Raw genomic sequence first — 18,479 nt, 5'->3', positions numbered from 1 at the left:
TTTAAGTGTTCTGTGACCAATGGATTTTTGCCAGAAATGACTGGGAAGGAAAGGGAAAAAAGGGTAAGAATTTAGAGCCTTTGAGGAAATTTTTCAGTGGATAAAATTGATTCTTAAGACTTACTGTTATAAAAGGAAATTCATTCTTGAGCCATTAATGTTTTCTCTTTATAAACTGCTGGAACAACTTATGAAAACTTTGTAGAAGCCCACTATTGGTGATATACTGCAAAAGGATAATAGCTACTTGATATCTTTTCTGTTCTAGCCCTTTAGTTTGTTTTTAACATGGCATTGTCCAATAGAAATAAAATGCAGGCCACATATGTAATTTAAAATCTTCCATTTGCCACATTAAAAAGTAAAAAGAAACATGTGAAAGTAATTTTAATAATATATTTAATCCAGTATATCCAAAATATCATTTTTTAAACATAAAATGTTAACACCACATCTTAATAGATACAAGCCACATTTGCAAGTGCTTTGTAGCCACATATGGCTAGTGGCTACCTTACTTAATAGTGCAGGTCTAGACTTATTGTTTAATAAAAAATATTAGATGCTACCCTTGATGGGAAAAGGACAGAATTTTAGAGATATAAACTTACAGGTTACTTAAGAAATGGGAGATAGGGAGATGAATTTTTTGCAATTATTGGTTTACTTTCTAAATAGTAAAAGCTTGTACAGCTAAGTCATATATATGTAATATTTTCCCTTGATATTGTGTTATCCATTGAGGTGTACCTGTGATGATAGAAGGAGCAAAAAGAGAAGGGATGTTTAACATTTTATCATTTGGTTTCAATTTGGTTGAAAAGGCTAGGAGGCTACAGAAATGAACTATATTAAATTAATGTTTTTTAAATGCTTTGTGGGAAAATTTTTTGGGGTACTGTTTCTTCCCACATCTTTCCACATAAAATATCCTTATCTTAAGGGGAGATATGCTTTGTTTCCACTTGAACATTTTTATATGTATATGGATTTAGATAAATCTAGTAGTTTCTTTTAGTGTTTATATTTATTTTTTTTTTTAAGCCTGTTAATAAAGTTTCTGATAGCCAGGAATTAGTATGTTATATGTGGGCACAAAGAGAAAGTCTGTCTCTCTGCCTCTCTTTCTCTCTCCCCCTCCCCCTATTTATATTGTATATTTATATATAATCTATATATATTTATATATAAATATATTTATATATATACATAAAATATAATTTTTATATATATATATATATATATATATATATTTTTTTTTTTTTTTTTTTTTTAAGTTACTTAATATGCAGGGTTTTCATTGCCCACTGCAGAGAGATCAGGGACTGGATAGGACCATTGGGTTTGTTCTTCAGGTGGCCCTTGATGACCTTTTTAGCCAAACAGTTTCATCACTGGGAACATGGAAAGCTGGATTCAGGGTGACAGTGGTTGGTGAGGAAGCAAAAGCAACAGTGTAGACAACTCCTAGAAAACTATGTGGGTTAAGGAGAGAGAAGAGCAAGCTTAAAGGAGTAGCTGAGTATGGGAAAGATGGGTTTGGAGTTGTGGAGACCTGGAAAGAATTGATTGTCACAATGGAGGAACCTAAAGAGGGGTGGGATTAGAAGTTTAATTGGGAGAGGGCTTTTACTCTCTTTTGAATTTTTTTCTTATTCTTGTAGTTTTCCTTCTGAATCACAAAGTGAGTGAATCAGTCTGTTAAATTTTTATGTTACATGTCTCAAAACTTTGTATAGTATCTATCCTTTCCAGGCCCTGACAATGTTCATGGGTTGAAGCGTTTATTCATATTGTGATATTTGGGGTTTGTAAGAGTCATTAGGATATTATGCTATATTTTATTCTGGGAATGTATTTAATCATTTATAAAATTTTCCTAAATAGAAGTCTCATTATCAATAGGCATAAAGAAAATCCTCTGACACAGTGACTCTTGATTTCACTTGATTTTGTCAGCCTCTAAATTATAGATATTGCTTGGATGTATTAGAAAACACCAGTAACATATATTCCTGTTCCTTGTCTCTAATGAGTATTATTTGTCTAAAAAATTATTTGTTTGTGGTTTGAAATAGGTTTCATTTTGCCCTAAAATAAAGGCATACTTTGACATGTTAAAGAAAGTCACTAAATCTTAAAGCATTTTAATTTGCTCTTCTCCACTGATATATTGGATCAGTTCGATTATTGAAAGGTAAGCCAGACTGTTATTTGCTTAGAGCAGTATGTTTTACTTTAAAAATAGGGTTTCTTTTATATTTTCAGGGTAGAAATGCACTTTTCCTTGATTTCTTTTTTCAGTCTGGATTAATGCCTTGAAAATTATTGCTTTGCTTCCTAATATTGAAAATAGTTTTTATAAAAATATTTAAATTAATGCAGTGCACACAAAATGATAATGTACGTGAATACTTGCTCATTTTTTAAAATTAGACAACATGGCAGAGTACAGTATTAAAGTTCACCTTCACACCAGCATCACCAACCCACCCCCATCTCCTTTCCCTGAGCCTAGAGATTATCACTATTTTCAGATGGATGTTTATGTTATAATTTATACAACTATAAACAACATTGGAAGGTTGTTTAGTTTTGCATTTTACACAAATGAGATCTTAACATTGTTTTGCAAACTTGTTTTTTTGTTTACTTAGCATATCTTGGTGAGTTCTCTGTTCTACCTCATTCTTTTTAACCTCTATGTAGTATCCCATGATATAGATTTAATATATTTAAACAATTCTCTAGTTTATCTTATTTTCCAGTTTTTTCACCATTAATAACTATCATCACTGAACCTCTTTAAAAGCAGATTTTAAGGGACAGCATGAGAAAGAATGCTGATGAACTTTCAGAGACATTGCCAAGTTCTAACGTTGGTGGAAGCAACTTCAAGTACCAATGACTACCCTCTTCTCTATGGGTCTTATGGTCTTGCTTTGACACTGCTTCCTTTCATGGATTTTCATCAGAGTCTTAACCATCACATCATCAGTGACAGTACCCTTTTTGAGAATGAATGCCTGGAAAGTTACTGCACCTCCTCTTCCCTTTAATTTTCTGAACTACATTTCTTTTCCTCTTATTAGCACTGTTCTATTTACTTTAGGACACTTTCCCTTAAATTGTTCTACTTGCTTTTGTTGTATCCTCTGCCATTTCAGAACCTCCCCACTCTCCCCCACTTAACTGTTTTCCCAGTGATTCCATTCAGTGCCCTTGTGTCAACCCAAAAATTGTTAATGGAGGCCTCAGGATGTTCCTTTGTATAATCAGCTCTTTAGGTAGTAGTGGGAGTAAACATATTTCTCTATTTGCTTTCCTTACATCTTTGCATAACATGCTCACCATTAACTGTGCTAAGCATTTTTTAGCTTATTGAATCCAAAGGCAATGCAATATAACTTGATATAGCTACAATTTGGGGGTTAGAAGAAAAATGGATACATAGAAATAGGTGTAACCTATAGGCATATTTAATTTCTTTACCTCGTGACTCAGTTCTCTCTCTTCATTCTAGTTCCCAAAACTTTGAGGCAGGATCAGATATATGTACTTCCTTCATAGTAAGTATACTTTTGGGTCAAATATCTTAAGAGCCCCTTCTTTTTCTCTTTAAGCAGAAGTGCTGGCTTAAGGTGCCCACTTTTGGATTCAATCTAGAATTGTTAATGATACCTGTAGCTATTTGAGAGTTTGGTTAGAATACTGGTTCTCAACTCTGCTGTGCATAGAATCACCTAGGAGCCTTTTAAAAATATTGATACCTTAGGTATCATTCTCAATTACTCTTATTTTATTGGTCAGGGGTGGAGTTCAGGTATTATATTTTCTAAAAAAAAAAAAAAAAAATCCCTAGGTGATCTTAGACTGAAAACTACTGAATTAGAAGCTATGTAGAAAGGATTTCTTATTTTTTAAGTATTTACATAGAACATGTGAACCCTTTGAGTAGCTCCACTAATGACTTCTGGGCAAGGTGAAGTCTGTGATTGGTTTTTTCTAATCTGCAGATTAGAACAAGGTGTAATATATTCAACTTTCATATGAGGCAGCATTCCTCTGTACTGTAGCCTCATGCCTAAAACCACCTTCCCATCCAGTCACATGGAAATAAGGGATAATGTGGAATTGCAAAATCTTAGTCTCACTACAGGGAGAAAAGGCATTCAGCATCCATGAAGGATGAAGAATTAGTTGAAATATGAAAACCTGGGGAAATCCTTCCCCTAGATTTTTAACTTTTCCCCAAGACTTGAACCTCTCTGGTAGGCAGTACTGTGGAGTATCTGTAGTCTACACAGATTGCTGTCCTGCAGTCTCTCTCCAATTTTTTGTCACATTTTTAGATAAAGTGTCCCAGCCTTGTGCTGTTTCATAAGAATCACCTGAAGACTTGAGCGATTCTGAAGGTGTAGGGTAGGACCTATAAGTCTATACTTTGAACAAGTACTCCAGGTGGTTCTTAAGCCTGGGCAAGTTTGGGAAACACTGCTGTAAATAGAGAAGGAAAAAGCAGTTGTTATCTGTGGCCATTCCATCTGATTGGTTTGTTCTTTGAAGGTAATTTGAGGTTGTGCTGGGTAGTGCTTGGGTGGGAAAAACTTGGTGCTCTAGGAGAAGGAAACTGCTTGAATATTTCATTGGTTCCTAATCTGATGATCATCAGAATCACTTGAGAAGCATTTAAAACTGCAGATGCCTGGATTCACCCTCAGCAATTTTAATTCAGTAGGGGAATTTTGTTGTTGTTGTTTTGTTTTGTTTTGTTAATGCTTCCTGGGCTGTTGGTAGTGCAAAGGGTAAAGGATTTGGAGTCAGAAGGTCTGGATGTAAATCTCGGTCCTTTCACTTTTAATTTTTATAAACTTGGGTAAAAGGATTAAAGCTCTACTTTTGTATGCTTTTAAGAGAAACTACTTAGAAGGTGGACGTTTTAACTGTAAATTACCTGTTCGCCTACAATCAGATGAAGGAAACAGGTGAAAATTTCTCTGGAGAAATAACTGGAGAGTTGATATTCTCTGTTGCTTATTTTATGGATTAAGTAATAATGGTGGGGGAGACTAAAAATGACTTGCATAGATTTGGGTATCAGATTAATAATTCAACTGGGATTTGAGCTTTTAATTTCTTGTTTAATTATTAAGCATACGATCTCTCACTTTCTTCAAGATCTGATTATCATGGACCTGCGACAGTTTCTTATGTGCCTGTCCCTGTGCACAGCGTTTGCCTTGAGCAAGCCCACAGAAAAGAAGGACCGCGTACACCATGAGCCTCAGCTTAGCGACAAGGTTCACAATGATGCTCAGAGTTTTGATTATGACCATGATGCCTTCCTGGGTGCTGAAGAAGCAAAGACCTTTGATCAACTGACACCGGAAGAGAGCAAGGAAAGACTTGGGTAAGGAGCCAGCTCTCAGGGGACTAGTTAGGGCAAGGACATTCTCTATAATCCAGCTAATTTTTTTTTTTCTCTTCTGGCTCATTTGCCCAGTAAAGCTGTGTTGAACTACATCTTCTGAAAAGCTAACCACAGAATTGCTACCACAAAAATTAACTAACAGCTTGCTTTCATACATTTCTTCATTGGATAACAGTTTGTACCTCATTCTACAAAGCAAAGTCATTTTTACATAAAATTACCAAGCACTACGGGACGCAGCTTGAACTGCATCATCTTGAGCCTGGAAAAATAAAAAAAGGTACATGGTGGGGTTTCTCTGCCGCTTTTAATTTTTAAAACTGTGAGCTATTCATTGTTGGCCCAGTCAAGTTTTTAAGTGGCTAATAAACTGCAAATTGGACCCCTGGGCTAATTTCTGTAAAGTTTATGATTTCCCAAGATGTCTTTGACCCTGTTTGCCTAATTAAAAAACAAATAAACTTTGCCTTATAGAAAACTATAATACGTAATAGTCCTAATGCCAGAGTATTGGTTGCTGTTTCAATAACAGCTGGGCCCTGTCAGGTTCTGTGGCTCTCTCAGCAGGCAGCTTTTTTCAGAATATTAATTTCAAAGAGTTGACTTGGTGGCATTTCAGTTGTTTATTCTAACAGGCTCTGAGGATGTCTTTTTTTGGCTATGCCAAAGACTTGCTTTTTAAGAAAATGCAGGTCAATTTAATAAAAAACTTCTATTTGACTGAGTTCCTTTGGTGCAACTTGCTGAACTATATTCAAGAGATGTGTCTTGAAAGTTGCACCACATTCTCCTTCAGGCATACCAGTTTCCAAAAATATTCAGCCATCATGGGTATTGTTGTGATTATAACACATTATGGGGTTTGTTTTGGGAGATACTTCAGAATAAGTTTATTTTATTATTTCATTGGGTCATCTGTTGGCTAGAAGAAATAATATTTTATTCTTTGACATTGACAGAATTAATCAAAAGACTTTGCTGTGTAGAATGAACAATTATCCTAAAACATTTGAAAGTAGATGTAAACAACAGAAATACATTAAAGAGTCAGTCTTCTTTAGGTTTCTTTTCTAACTTCCAGAGACCATGCTTATTTTTCACTTTAATCTTATAATGATGCTAACATTCCAGGCTGAAAATAGGGTTGCATGAGGGTGTTCTCAGCTTCCTGTCACTCCTGTTAATTTCATGTATGACCAACCCACATTTTAGTCTGCACATTTCTCTTCACAGAATTACTCTTAAATGATGAAGGGCCCTTAGGTTTGGTGTCATTTAGGGAAATGTTACTTGAATGAGGATGTGTTGGCTCTTTGCAGGTAGTAGATTAGCCCTGCTAGCATTTTTCAGTGGAGAGAAAATTTTTCCTTTTGTCATTAGTAAATATTAGTGAAAATTTAACACTTGAGCAGACTCGATATTTGATTAGAATAAGATATTTTCCATGAAATGTAAGAATGAACTAAGTACTGTTTGCTTCTCCTAAACTGTAAAGATAGTGACAGTAACCCTAGTTTATACAGTAACATACTGTTAGAAGCAAAAATCCCAGGTGAACTTTTTTTTAACTTAATCATTGTGGCATTTCTAAACATTGTTTTGGTATGTGACTGTACACCAGAGGTTGGGATTGGCAGAGTCCCCCTCTTTTCCATCTGTCTATAATGTAAATAATTATTAAGAGATAAGATCATTGTTTATACCTGCAGTTGCAAAAATTCACTACTATTTTAAAATTCTTTAATAACATCTAAAAGACCACAGGATGCATTTTTTTTTTCTTTTTCTTTTCCTTAGGATGCATTTTTTAAATACACAGTTTTCAGTTCTTTTTTCTTATTAATTAAAAATGTTGGCAGGACATTTTCTCTTACATGAAGACTCTTCCTCAGAAAAGTGCGCACACATGAACATATACAGACTTTTGCATACCAAAATATCAGGATTTTTATGGGTCCTCCTGGAGCTCGTCTATTGACCCACTTAAAAAACCGACTTGTTTGCTTTATGCTTCTTGCAATCTAGAGGCCTGTGTCACCTTAGAAATAACAAAAAGGTCCACTAAAGGCGTTGTGTCTGTCCTTGAGTAAATGCTTTTTTATTAGCATCATAACTACATCTGTAGAGTTCTCTGGTGTCATAAGAATACAGAACCATAAATTTACACTAGTTTTTAAAGATCAGTTTAGAGCCTCATTCCTAAAATAGGACTTGCCCACTTCCAGTGTACTTTCACAACTGCCAGCAGGCTGGATGGCCAGCCAGATAAGAATGGCTTTAACGTTTTTAAAGGGTTGGGTTTTTTTTTTTTTTAAAAAAAAAAAGAAAGAAAGAAGGGGGGGGGAGAAAGAGAAAGACAGAAGGAAAGACAGACCCTATATAACTCCACAAAACCCAAAATATGTTACTGTTTGTCCCTACAGAATAGAAGTGTGCCGACCATTTGGAGTATTTCTGTTGGACTAAACAGAGTGGTGTTCAGTCACCTTCATTAGGAAAATCCCATCTCGAACAATCATATACCTTTTCTAACTGGACCATCCTTCTCTTTAGGCTATGTGTAATAGTTTAGACATATCTTTGGGCTATGGGAGGGGTTCTGATAACTTTCCCAGTGGGCACTAGTGGTGGTCAATGCTGATCAATTGGGCACAGACTGGATCCCATTAGAGATGATGCAGAAGTTTTCAATACTGGTATAACTTAATTTTTTTATATTGTTTAAAATCGACAAGGTTAAAGTTGCAAAAAATTGTGTCTTTGTGTCCATGTGGATAGAGGAGAGTACTTAAGAGAGAGCACCTTATTGCTTACCTTTTCTATTAGCATTTTAGAGTAAAAGCTACTACATTACACATTTTCTAAAGGAAGGCTCTGGTTAATTATAGAATTTAAGTAATATACAGTTATGGCTAATGCCACATCAATATCAAATTATTCTCTTTTTATAGTATTGCTAGTACTCTGTGATTCTAATTGCTTTCCCTTGTTGTAGTCATGAAATGAACACAAACTGGAAAAAGACATTATTTGCTACCAAGTGACAATCTTTTTCAGTCCTGCAAATAAGAGATCATAGGAGTTTGCCCTATGATTTCACTCCTTTTGGAAGTTTTGATTTAACGTTCCTATTCCAAACTAGGCTTCTTCCCTTGTGTGAGTTTACACAGGTTCTTTTAGCTTCTCTAAGTAGGTTATTGCATCTTTAATCAGGAGTTTTCATATCATGCACGTATTTTAAAGTCCTTAAATTAAGATGACAGATTTGGAAGAAGTTCATAAAGGAAGTTTATTGATTCTTTAGCTTTCTTGTTTTGCTTTATCATCTGCACTCTAACCTTCTCAGCTTATTAACATTCTCATAATCAGAGATACACATTCTTACCAACTCATTTCCTCAGAGTTCTCTGTCTTCATGGTTCTCTGTAAGAATCCAGTTTAGCATTCAGTGTATAGTAAGTTGCTAGCCACATTTTAGAATAAACATCTTTCTTTGTATACCTTTTTTTTTTTAATATTCTTACCTTGAGATATATGTGATCTCAGAACCATTTTTAATATCCTTTCAACAGTTACTTTTTTAAAAAGCAACTGAGTTTTTTTTTTTAAGTTTGATTTGAATATTTTTAATTTTTAGAAAACCATGTCAGTGGTTATGATTATTTACCGAGAGATTGGGATTCTTTTCTAAAACCAATAACGAAAAGCATGAAGATTTACATGATCTTTTATGCAAAGAATGGAGGATCCGGATAGGAATGGATATTCACTCTTGAACTCTGGCCATAGGTTGATAAGGGATAAGCTGATTGGCTTTTGGATCCAAGTGCACCAGACATAGACTGTACTTTCTTTATTTAGATGACTCATTACAGACCGGTACCAGGCCCTTAAGAAAAAAATATCAGTTGCCTTCTCTGGCAGTTTTCTCTTGGAAACAGTTTTTTATTTCCATTGCTTTATCGCTGGGCAACATCTATGATCACAGAACACACCTGGCTAAGTCCGGAGCTTTGTGTCCCTTTAACCTCTTGCTGGATTTCTCTGCATTTTCTACAGAAAGATTGTAAGTAAAATAGATGGCGACAAAGACGGGTTTGTCACTGTGGATGAGCTCAAAGACTGGATAAAATTTGCACAAAAGCGCTGGATTTACGAGGATGTAGAGCGGCAGTGGAAGGGGCATGACCTCAATGAGGACGGCCTCGTTTCCTGGGAGGAGTATAAAAATGCCACCTACGGCTACGTTTTAGGTAGGTCCCTACTATCTGGGGAAAAAGCCTTGTGGAGCTGGCACCTTGAAACGTAACTGTTTTGTCTTGTAGAATGATTGTAGATAAAATAGACGCGGATAAAGATGGGTTTGTGACGGAGGGGGAGCTGAAATCCTGGATTAAGCAAGCCCAGAAGAAATACGTATATGACAATGTTGAAAACCAATGGCAGGAGTTTGATATGAATCAAGACGGCTTAATCTCCTGGGATGAGTACAGAAACGTGACTTATGGCACTTTCCTGGGTAAGGGGCAAGATGTCAGCCTGGCAGAGACCTTGGCCTTGAGTCAAAGAAACAAATGGGTCACACAGTAAAGGAAGGGAAGAAATTGTGCTTATCTTAACTAGTTCTATGCTAAACTGATTTCCCTCTTATTTCATTAATTTTAAATTTGTATACTGTGTATTTTTAAATTTATTCAATTTTGGTTTTCTGAAGCATGGTATCTTCTACTCTTTAGCATTTCAACTATATTTTACCATTTTTTTCTTTCTGTCATCCCTCCTAGAGACTTTTTTTGGAGATCTTATTTAAAAGGCTGCATTGTTCCAGCAATGCAAAGCAAGAGGCTTTGAGATGTCTCCTGACATGGTCACATTAAGTGTGAAGCCTGAAATTCAAACCAAATTAGATTATTTTATAACTGGTGAGAATAGTAGGAAAATTACTGTGTTAATAAAATAAAGATCAAATAAAATAGCTTTCTTTTATAGAATTTAACTTTTTCAGCATGTCTACTTACTGAAGTTTGGAAATAAAAATTTCCCATTTGTTTTCTCTGGCACATAAGTTTACCAACTTGCTTTGCACATGCTTTAAGGCAGATAAATGTTATTTGATTGCTTTTTGTTGGTTTGGTAGCTTGTATCTTGGGCCACCTGTTTGTAATTTTCTTTTACTTATCACACTTGACTGCTGCTGAATACTAGGTGGCTATCTTACTGTGTTGATGACCCAGAGTGTTTTTGTTAGTGACAGTCCTTGGTTACAGTTTGAGATGAGAATGAATATATATTACTTTTTACATGTTTATTTTGCAAATGAGACAAATTTCTGGATTACAGCGGACATTCTCCGCCACTGACTAACAGAGTGAGTGTATAAAGATCTGTTTCCCCCACTAGATAGTCAGCTGTCCTTGTTAATTACAGGACTGCATGCATTTCTGGTGAAGAGACTTTTATTTCAGCATTGGGCTTGTTCTCATTCCTAAGACTAAAGTGGACATCTCTCAATGCTTGACACTTAGCCAAGAACCAGACATATCCTTCACCTAATTAAGAACACGTGTATTAAGAAGTCAGAGCAGATGGAGAGGCATCATTTCTTCTTGCTGTCTGGCCAAGACACAACACTCTCCCAATTTATTTGAGTTAAGAATAAATTTAAAGCGATGGGTAGGCTATTGGTGATCTAAACAAAATAAATAAATTTCAGCTTGGGCCTAGGAACTCACGTGCTTCCCAGAATGAATCTTAAAATCTTTGTATGATTATATGCATAAAAATCCTGTTACCTCACATGGCATATGATTTAACATAATGGGTATTTCTACTGACTGAGACGCTACATAAGGTGAAGCACTGGCTGGAAAAGCCATGGCTTTATAAGGCATCCCTTGGAGGTGGACAGCTCTCAGGGTATAATGAGTTGGCTTAGAGAAGGGCTGAGGAGTTTGTTGTGTGTCTTGATTCAATTTAGAGTTTAGGTATAAATCATCTTTGTTCTTAAAATCAATCTGCTTTCTACAAAAGGAACACTAACACTGTCTCTCCCACAAGTGAACTATAAAATACTAAGGTCCAGTCTGCCTTAGTTACCAACTCTAGTACCAAAACTAGATCAAGAGCCTCCCCAAAGCCATGTACAGGCCAACTAGGGCAGTAAACTGGTGCTTAGAGTAGACCCAGCATTTAAGTTTAGTCATTAAAAATAAAGTTTTGCATCTTAATTTTTTGTCCTTATGTATGTGCATATTGTTCTCAGGTGCTTAGCTAAGAAGCTAGTCTTAATGTATAAATTGTCTTGTTTTATCTTTCTTGTTTGTTGCATAGTTGGTATTGTTATATTTGTTTTGAAGAGATGACTTAATATCTAAACAAGGTGATATTTTTCTTACATTCTCTGTCTCCAATCTATTATGGCTTTGAGTATAGGGCCTCAAAGCCTAATGATTCAATAACCTGTCTTATTGAATTTCTGACACTCAGCAAAGAATGAAGTTTCAATCTGCTCAGCTCTCAAAATAGAGCAGTCATTTTTGTTTTTTTAATCTGTGTGTAAAGGTGGAAAGGGTGAACAGGTCTACCAGTATATCACAGATCAACAGTATAGTGTTATTGTTAAAGGGCCACTGTGGTTCTTTTTATAAAACTAGCATTGTATCTTTTTTTTAATGCAATTTTATTGAAATATATTCACATACCATACAGTCATCCAAAGCTATATCTTTTTTACTTGATCAATATGTTACAGGAATAATAATTTCTTACCATTAATTTTGTACCTTTTACTTTTCAAAATTTTACAACTGTTGTCTTATTTGGTCCACAGGGCAACTCAAATTGAAAAGGTATTTTTATTCCTTTTCTGCAAATAACTCCACTTCATATTTTCAGCTTAAAGAGACTAAATTTCATTCCTCTGGATTCTTGTATGGAGAGTAGGTAACTTCTGCTTGTGTAGTTCAACATCTTAATAGATGGATAGGCTAAATTCAGTTTTGTGGTAATCTAATTTTTATTTTTTAACAGGTTTATTGAGGTATAATTGACATTTAATAAACTGGATATATTTAAAGTGCACAATTGAGAGTATTGATCTGTGTATAGACCCATGAAACCATCACTACAGTCAAGATAATGAGTTTCCTCATGCCTCTTTGTAATCCCTCTCACCTTCTTCATACCCTTTTCCCTGGGCAGCCACTGATCTACTTTCTGTAATGCCGGATTAATTTGCATATTCTGGAATTTTCTATTTTCTGAATTGGCTTAGAAAACCAAAGTGTGATGTTTCAAAGTGGTGATACTTCTGTTGCTTGAGTCCAGGTAGCTTTAATATGGGAGAGAAGGCCTCTGGTATCTAGCGTCTTAAGGGGAACCTAACTTTTTTTTTTTTTTCATGCCATTTTATTGAGAGATAGTCACACACTATACAAACCATCTGAAGTATACAATCACTGTCTCATAGTATCATCATATAGTTGTGTGTACAACCCCATGATCAATTTTAGAACATTTTCATTACTCCGGAAAAGAAATAAAAATAGAAAACAAAACCCAAATCCTCCCATACCCCTTAATTTCCCCCTATTATTGATAAGGGGAGCCCAACTTTTAATAAAAATAGCAATAGCTAACATTATTGCAAGCCAACTATATGCCAGGCACTGTTCTAAGTACTTAGCTCAGATTTATTATCTTATTTAAACTTGACAATTATCCTATGCGACAGGCACCATTATTATTCCCATTTTACAGATGAGGAAACTGAGGAATAGTTAAGTTATTTGTACAAGGTCACGTGGCTAGGAAGTGGTGAAGTTAGAATTCAAACCCAGTCAGTATGACTTCAGAGTCACCACTGCCTCCCAGATGTAAACTAGAAAACTTAAGCCCTCTAGTAGTCTTAACACCAGTAACAGAGTGGAGCATTACATGCTGGGTTACATAATCCAGGAGCCAGTGTCAAACATTTACTTTTAACTTGGGCCTGACTTGAGTCTTTGATTACTGGAGATTTAGCCCCAAACTAAATGTCTCTATACTGCTGCAGTTTCACCTATGCAATCAAGAGTTAATTCTTCATTGTTTCGTTTATCTTTCTTGGAAATTGATTCCTCACCCCACATGTTTTCATGTTTTCTGGGAGTCTTTAAGAGTTGATCTATGTTTTTGTTCTCTAGATGATCCAGACCCTGATGATGGATTTAACTATAAACAGATGATGGTTAGAGATGAGCGGAGGTTTAAAATGGCAGACAAGGATGGAGACCTCATTGCCACAAAGGAGGAGTTCACAGCTTTCTTGCACCCTGAGGAATACGACTACATGAAAGATATAGTAGTACAGGTGGGTGAGATCAAAAATTCTGAACAGAAGCTAAATTTTTCTTTTTTGTTGCTTATGCCATCTTTCCTCATTAGTCTTTCCTGCATATTTGGAAGAATGAATTGCTGCACAAAGCCCTGGCCAGATTTAGAATCCAAGGTCTATTCCTGTTTTTCTGTGACTTTGAACAAGTCATTTCTCTTAGGTCCCTTAGGCGTTCTGTTTAGCACGATAATACTTTCCATCAGATAGGTATTTTGCTATTTCATTGGGAGCATCATGGGAAAAAATCCTATTTTTTTTAAATGTCCCACGAACGGTGGTCAGTCACTGAGTCATAGTGGTACTGAAGAATTTTCATCAAAGGCAGTTACAGTTAACATAGACTATCTATACTCAGTGGTTACGTCTCTTGTTAGTTTGACCAGCATATCTAGAGCTACCAAGTGATAGGCTTGGTGGGTAGTTCATTATTAAACAGTGTTGGTATTTCTTCTAGAAGACAGACAGTTATTTTAAGTTGAAATGTAGAAATTGCTAGAAAAACAGCAATTTCCTATGATATAACCATATGTGTGCACACACACACGTTATGTATGTGTATAGATTTATTTTCTTTATGAATGATAAATATTCACCTAAAAATTTTTAATGAATGAATGATAGTTTCTTGAACTAGATAGCATTCTCTCTTCTGACACATTCACCCAGAGACTAACTTTAATAGTTTCTTTTTGTTCTCTCCTGACTAGGAAACAATGGAGGATATAGATAAGAATGCTGATGGTTTCATTGATCTAGAAGAGTATATTGGTAAGTCTGCGTTTCTAGTGTTTTCCTTAGAATAAGCTGAGAAACTTTGGAAGGTGTGTCTGCCCATAGAAATAGTTAACCTCATGGGTCAATTGTCACTACATTATTAAGCCAGACAAATGTGAGGACTACTGTGTCCCTAACAATACTGTACGGTCATATAAATGTGAGCTGCATATGTAATTTTAAATATTCTAATAACCACATTTAAACAAGTAAAAAAAACAGACAAAATTAATTTCAATAATGTATTTAACCTAATATTTCAAAATATAATTTCAATATATAATCAATATAAAAAATAGAGGCCCCACCCCAGTCAAGATGGCAGAGTGAGAAGCTTCAGGATTCTGATCCCCACAGAAGTTTTAAACAACCAGCAAGAACTGGCAGAGTTATCTTTCCTCAAAGCTCCAGAAAACAGTTAAAGGACTGCAGTAAAGAGAGCACCGAATCAAGAAAAAGGCTGCTTAAAAGCAGTAGGAGTGATGTCCTGGCTCATTCCTCCCACCCCCCCTCATTGGTTTGGTGCAGAACTGGCCCATGTTCCCAGTGCAGGTCTCTGGTCCTGGTTCTAGAGGGGAGCAAAGTAACCCTCATACACATACTGGGAGCATGTATGTCTGGCCTGATCTGTCTGGTAGCAGCCAAAGGGACTCACTCTCCCAGAACTTGTCCTACATATAGGGCAAGCATGACTAGGGCATGTAGAAGGTGTTAGGATGACCAGCATGACTTGGGCTACCAAGTGATAGGCTTGGTGAGGTAGTTCGTTATTAAGCAGTGTTGGTATTTCTTCTAGAAGACTGACAGTTACTTTAGGTTGAAACATAGAAATTACTAGGAAAACAGCAAGTGCTGTGAGAGAGCATTCAAGTGGCTGCCTGGGACAAAGGACTGCTGGCTTTATAAGATACAATGCAGTTCCCAAGACTGTGAAGAAACTATTTGCTAGAGAAGAGGGAACATTTTTTTTCTGTAACCAGGGGACTTCCTAGGGCCACACAAGCATGCCCAAGACAAGATGCATATGTAGAAAGGACCAGGAAGGCCCCTATACTTTGGCCTGGAGCTATTATCTAAACTCATGGTATGGATTAGCCCTGAAGAAGAGCACTCATACAAGTCAATCTGCAAAGACTGGGAAAAGTGGTTTTTTTTTTAAATTTTGTTAGCTCCTGGCATTAAAGGAAAGCTCTGTCATAGATGGATACAAGCTTAATGAACAGAAACACCTCAGAGTCTAAATTCCAGCAATAATATGTTAAAATATCAAAAGGTCCGGGTTTCAACACAAGATTACAAAACATACAGAGAAACAGGAAGCAATGGCCCAAACAAAGGAGATTAAAGCATTAGAACCATCAGTGAGGGGGGTCAGACCTGGCAGAGTCCAAAGACTTTAAAAATGGTCCTAAATATGCTCGAAGAACTAAAGGGAAATAAGGACAGAGAACTAAAGGAAATCAGGAAAATGGTAGATAAACACAAAGAGTATGTCAATAGAAAGATGAAAATGATAAAAAGAATCAAACAGAGCTAAAGACCCCAGTAACAGAAATTAAAAATTCCCTAGAGGATTGAACAGCAGATTGGAGCTGACAGAACAAAGAGTCAGTGAACTTGAAGATGAGACAATTGAAATCATCCAGTCAGAGGAGCAGAAAGAGAAAAGAATGAAGAAAACTGAACAAAGCCAGAGGAACTTGTGGGACACCATCGATCATACAGATATACACATTGTGGGGTCCCAGACAAAGAAATAGAAAAGGGAACAGAGAGAAAATAATGACTGAAAGTTTCCAAATTTACTGAAAGACATGGATATCCATATCCAAGATGTTCAAGGAACTCCGAAGAAGATAAACCAAAGCAGATCCATATTGCACCATGTAATAATCAAACTGTTGAATGACAAAGATAGAGTATTCTGAAAGCCACAAGAGAGAAGCAACGTGTCACATCAAGGGAACCTCAATAAGATTAAGTGCTGACTTCTTAATGTAAACCATCGAAACAAGAAGGCAGCATATTTAAAGTGGCGAAGCAAGAAATTTCCAACCAAGAATTCTGTAGCCGCTAAAACTGTCAGAAATGAGGGAGAGATTAAGACATTCCCATATAAACAAAAGCTGAGGGACTTTGTCACTACTAGACTGGTCCTACAAGAAACATGGTTAATGTATGCTGTTGAAGTTAAGTGTGAGTCTAGATTATTTTCTGTTTGGAGTGAAGGGGAAGTTCTAGAGTGGGTAGTAATTAGACTATTGCAATATTGTAAATGTGGTTAATCCCAATGAATGGTATGCTTGAGAAAGGTTGAGATGGAAAGACTTATGTCCTATATATGTTTCCATAGTTAAAACTAAAGAGATAATGACAGTTAAATTCAATACATGATGCTAGATGGGATCTAAGAATGGAGGAGAAAAGGCTGAGACAGACATTATTGGGACATAAGAAAGGACGTAAGAAAAAAAGTATATTCCAGACTGTAAACTTTGTATCAATGTCACATTTTTTGAACTTGATAACTGCACTTAATGTGATGACAAAAGTGAATATCCTTGTTTGTAGGAAATATAGATGGAAATATTATGTATTCAGAGGAGTATGCAGTGTGCAACCTGCTCTCAGATATTTAGAAAAGGGGTGGATGGATGGATGGATAGATATGGCAAAAGTGGAAAAATGTTAAAATTGTTCAATCTGGATATCTGGGGGTGGGGCATGTTGGAATTCAGTCTGTGGGATTTGTATTATTTTTGCAACTGCCCTTTGAGTTTGAAATTATTTCAAAATTAAAATTTAAAAATCTTGAGCTATTTTACCTTTTTTTTCATATTAAGTCTTTGAAAGTATGTTTTACACTTATAGCACATCTCAGTTTGGACCAGCCACATTTCAGGTGCTCAATAGCCACATATGATTGAGGACCACTGTATTGGACAGTCCATATGTAATTTACCCTGGATGCTGTATGGAATGGCCAGTAAAGAATTGCAAGGAGCTTAGACTGTCGTTATGATACCCAGGATAGTATCTCCTTAGGTGGGTGAATAAGTGACCAGGGGTTTCTGATCCCTTTATAGCTTTTTCCTTTTCTCTTCATGTTTTCTGTCCATGTTCTCTGACTAGTTTCCTTTTGTTTTTGTTTGTTTAAATCACTTCTTCTACCATTTTCCCTTTCATTTGTCTGTTTGTCTCTGTCTGTCTAGGTATCTATTTATTTTAGGTGCTCCACCTTCAAGGCTAATGTCTCCTAAGTAAACCTCTGTTTTTATTACTCTCAGAATAATTTTAAGATTTTCCCCTTGTTTTAAAAAAAGAGCTGTCCCTGCCTGGGCCCGTCATCGTGGGATTGAGAAAATCTTGACCAAAAGGGGGAAGCAAAATGAAACAAAATAGTTTCAGTGGCTGAGAGATCTCAAATGGAGTCAAGAGGTCACTCTGGAGGGCATTCTTACGCAGTATATAGATATCCCTTTTATTAACTAAAAGGAAATACCTGAAACTGTCAAACTGCAACCCAATATCCTTGATTGTTGAAGACGATTGTGTAACTATATAGCTTACAAGGTGTGATGGTGTGATTGTGAAAACCTTGTGGCTCACACTCCTTTTATCCAGGGTATGGATGGATGAGTAGAAAAACAGGGACAAAAACTAAATAAAAAATCAGGTGGGATGGGGGAGATGGAATGATTTAGGTGTTCTTTTTTACTTTTATTTTTTTATTATTTCATTCTTTTTGGAGTAATGAAAATGTTCAAAAATTGATTGTGGTGATGAATGCACAACTATATGATGGTACTATGAACAGTTGATTGTACACCATGAATGATTATATGGTATGTGAATATGTCTCAATAAAACTGAATTAAAAAAAAAAGAGCTGCCCCTCTT

At 36.0% G+C, this 18,479-nt stretch overlaps 1 protein-coding gene across 2 annotated transcripts in view; it reads left to right on the top strand.

Annotated features, from left to right (window-relative positions):
* Positions 1 to 18,479, top strand: part of CALU (calumenin) — a 31,895-nt gene that overhangs the window by 3,005 nt on the left and 10,411 nt on the right. Inside the window, exons 2-5 of one of the 2 annotated variants that reach the window (XM_037836223.1) lie at positions 5,179 to 5,410; positions 9,757 to 9,950; positions 13,615 to 13,781; positions 14,513 to 14,573. In XM_037836223.1, the coding sequence (XP_037692151.1) occupies positions 5,190 to 5,410; positions 9,757 to 9,950; positions 13,615 to 13,781; positions 14,513 to 14,573 (643 nt within the window). In that variant the 5' untranslated portion in view covers positions 5,179 to 5,189. Of the gene's footprint in view, positions 1 to 5,178; positions 5,411 to 9,490; positions 9,685 to 9,756; positions 9,951 to 13,614; positions 13,782 to 14,512; positions 14,574 to 18,479 lie in introns of both variants that reach the window. The other variant, XM_037836222.1, reaches the window with a different exon arrangement.

This window comes from Choloepus didactylus, chromosome 5 (genome assembly GCF_015220235.1).
Source record: "Choloepus didactylus isolate mChoDid1 chromosome 5, mChoDid1.pri, whole genome shotgun sequence".
NCBI classification, from domain to species: Eukaryota; Metazoa; Chordata; class Mammalia; order Pilosa; family Megalonychidae; genus Choloepus; species Choloepus didactylus.
The sequence above is the reverse complement of the archived record's forward strand: the minus strand, read 5'-3'. Positions and strand labels throughout refer to the sequence as shown.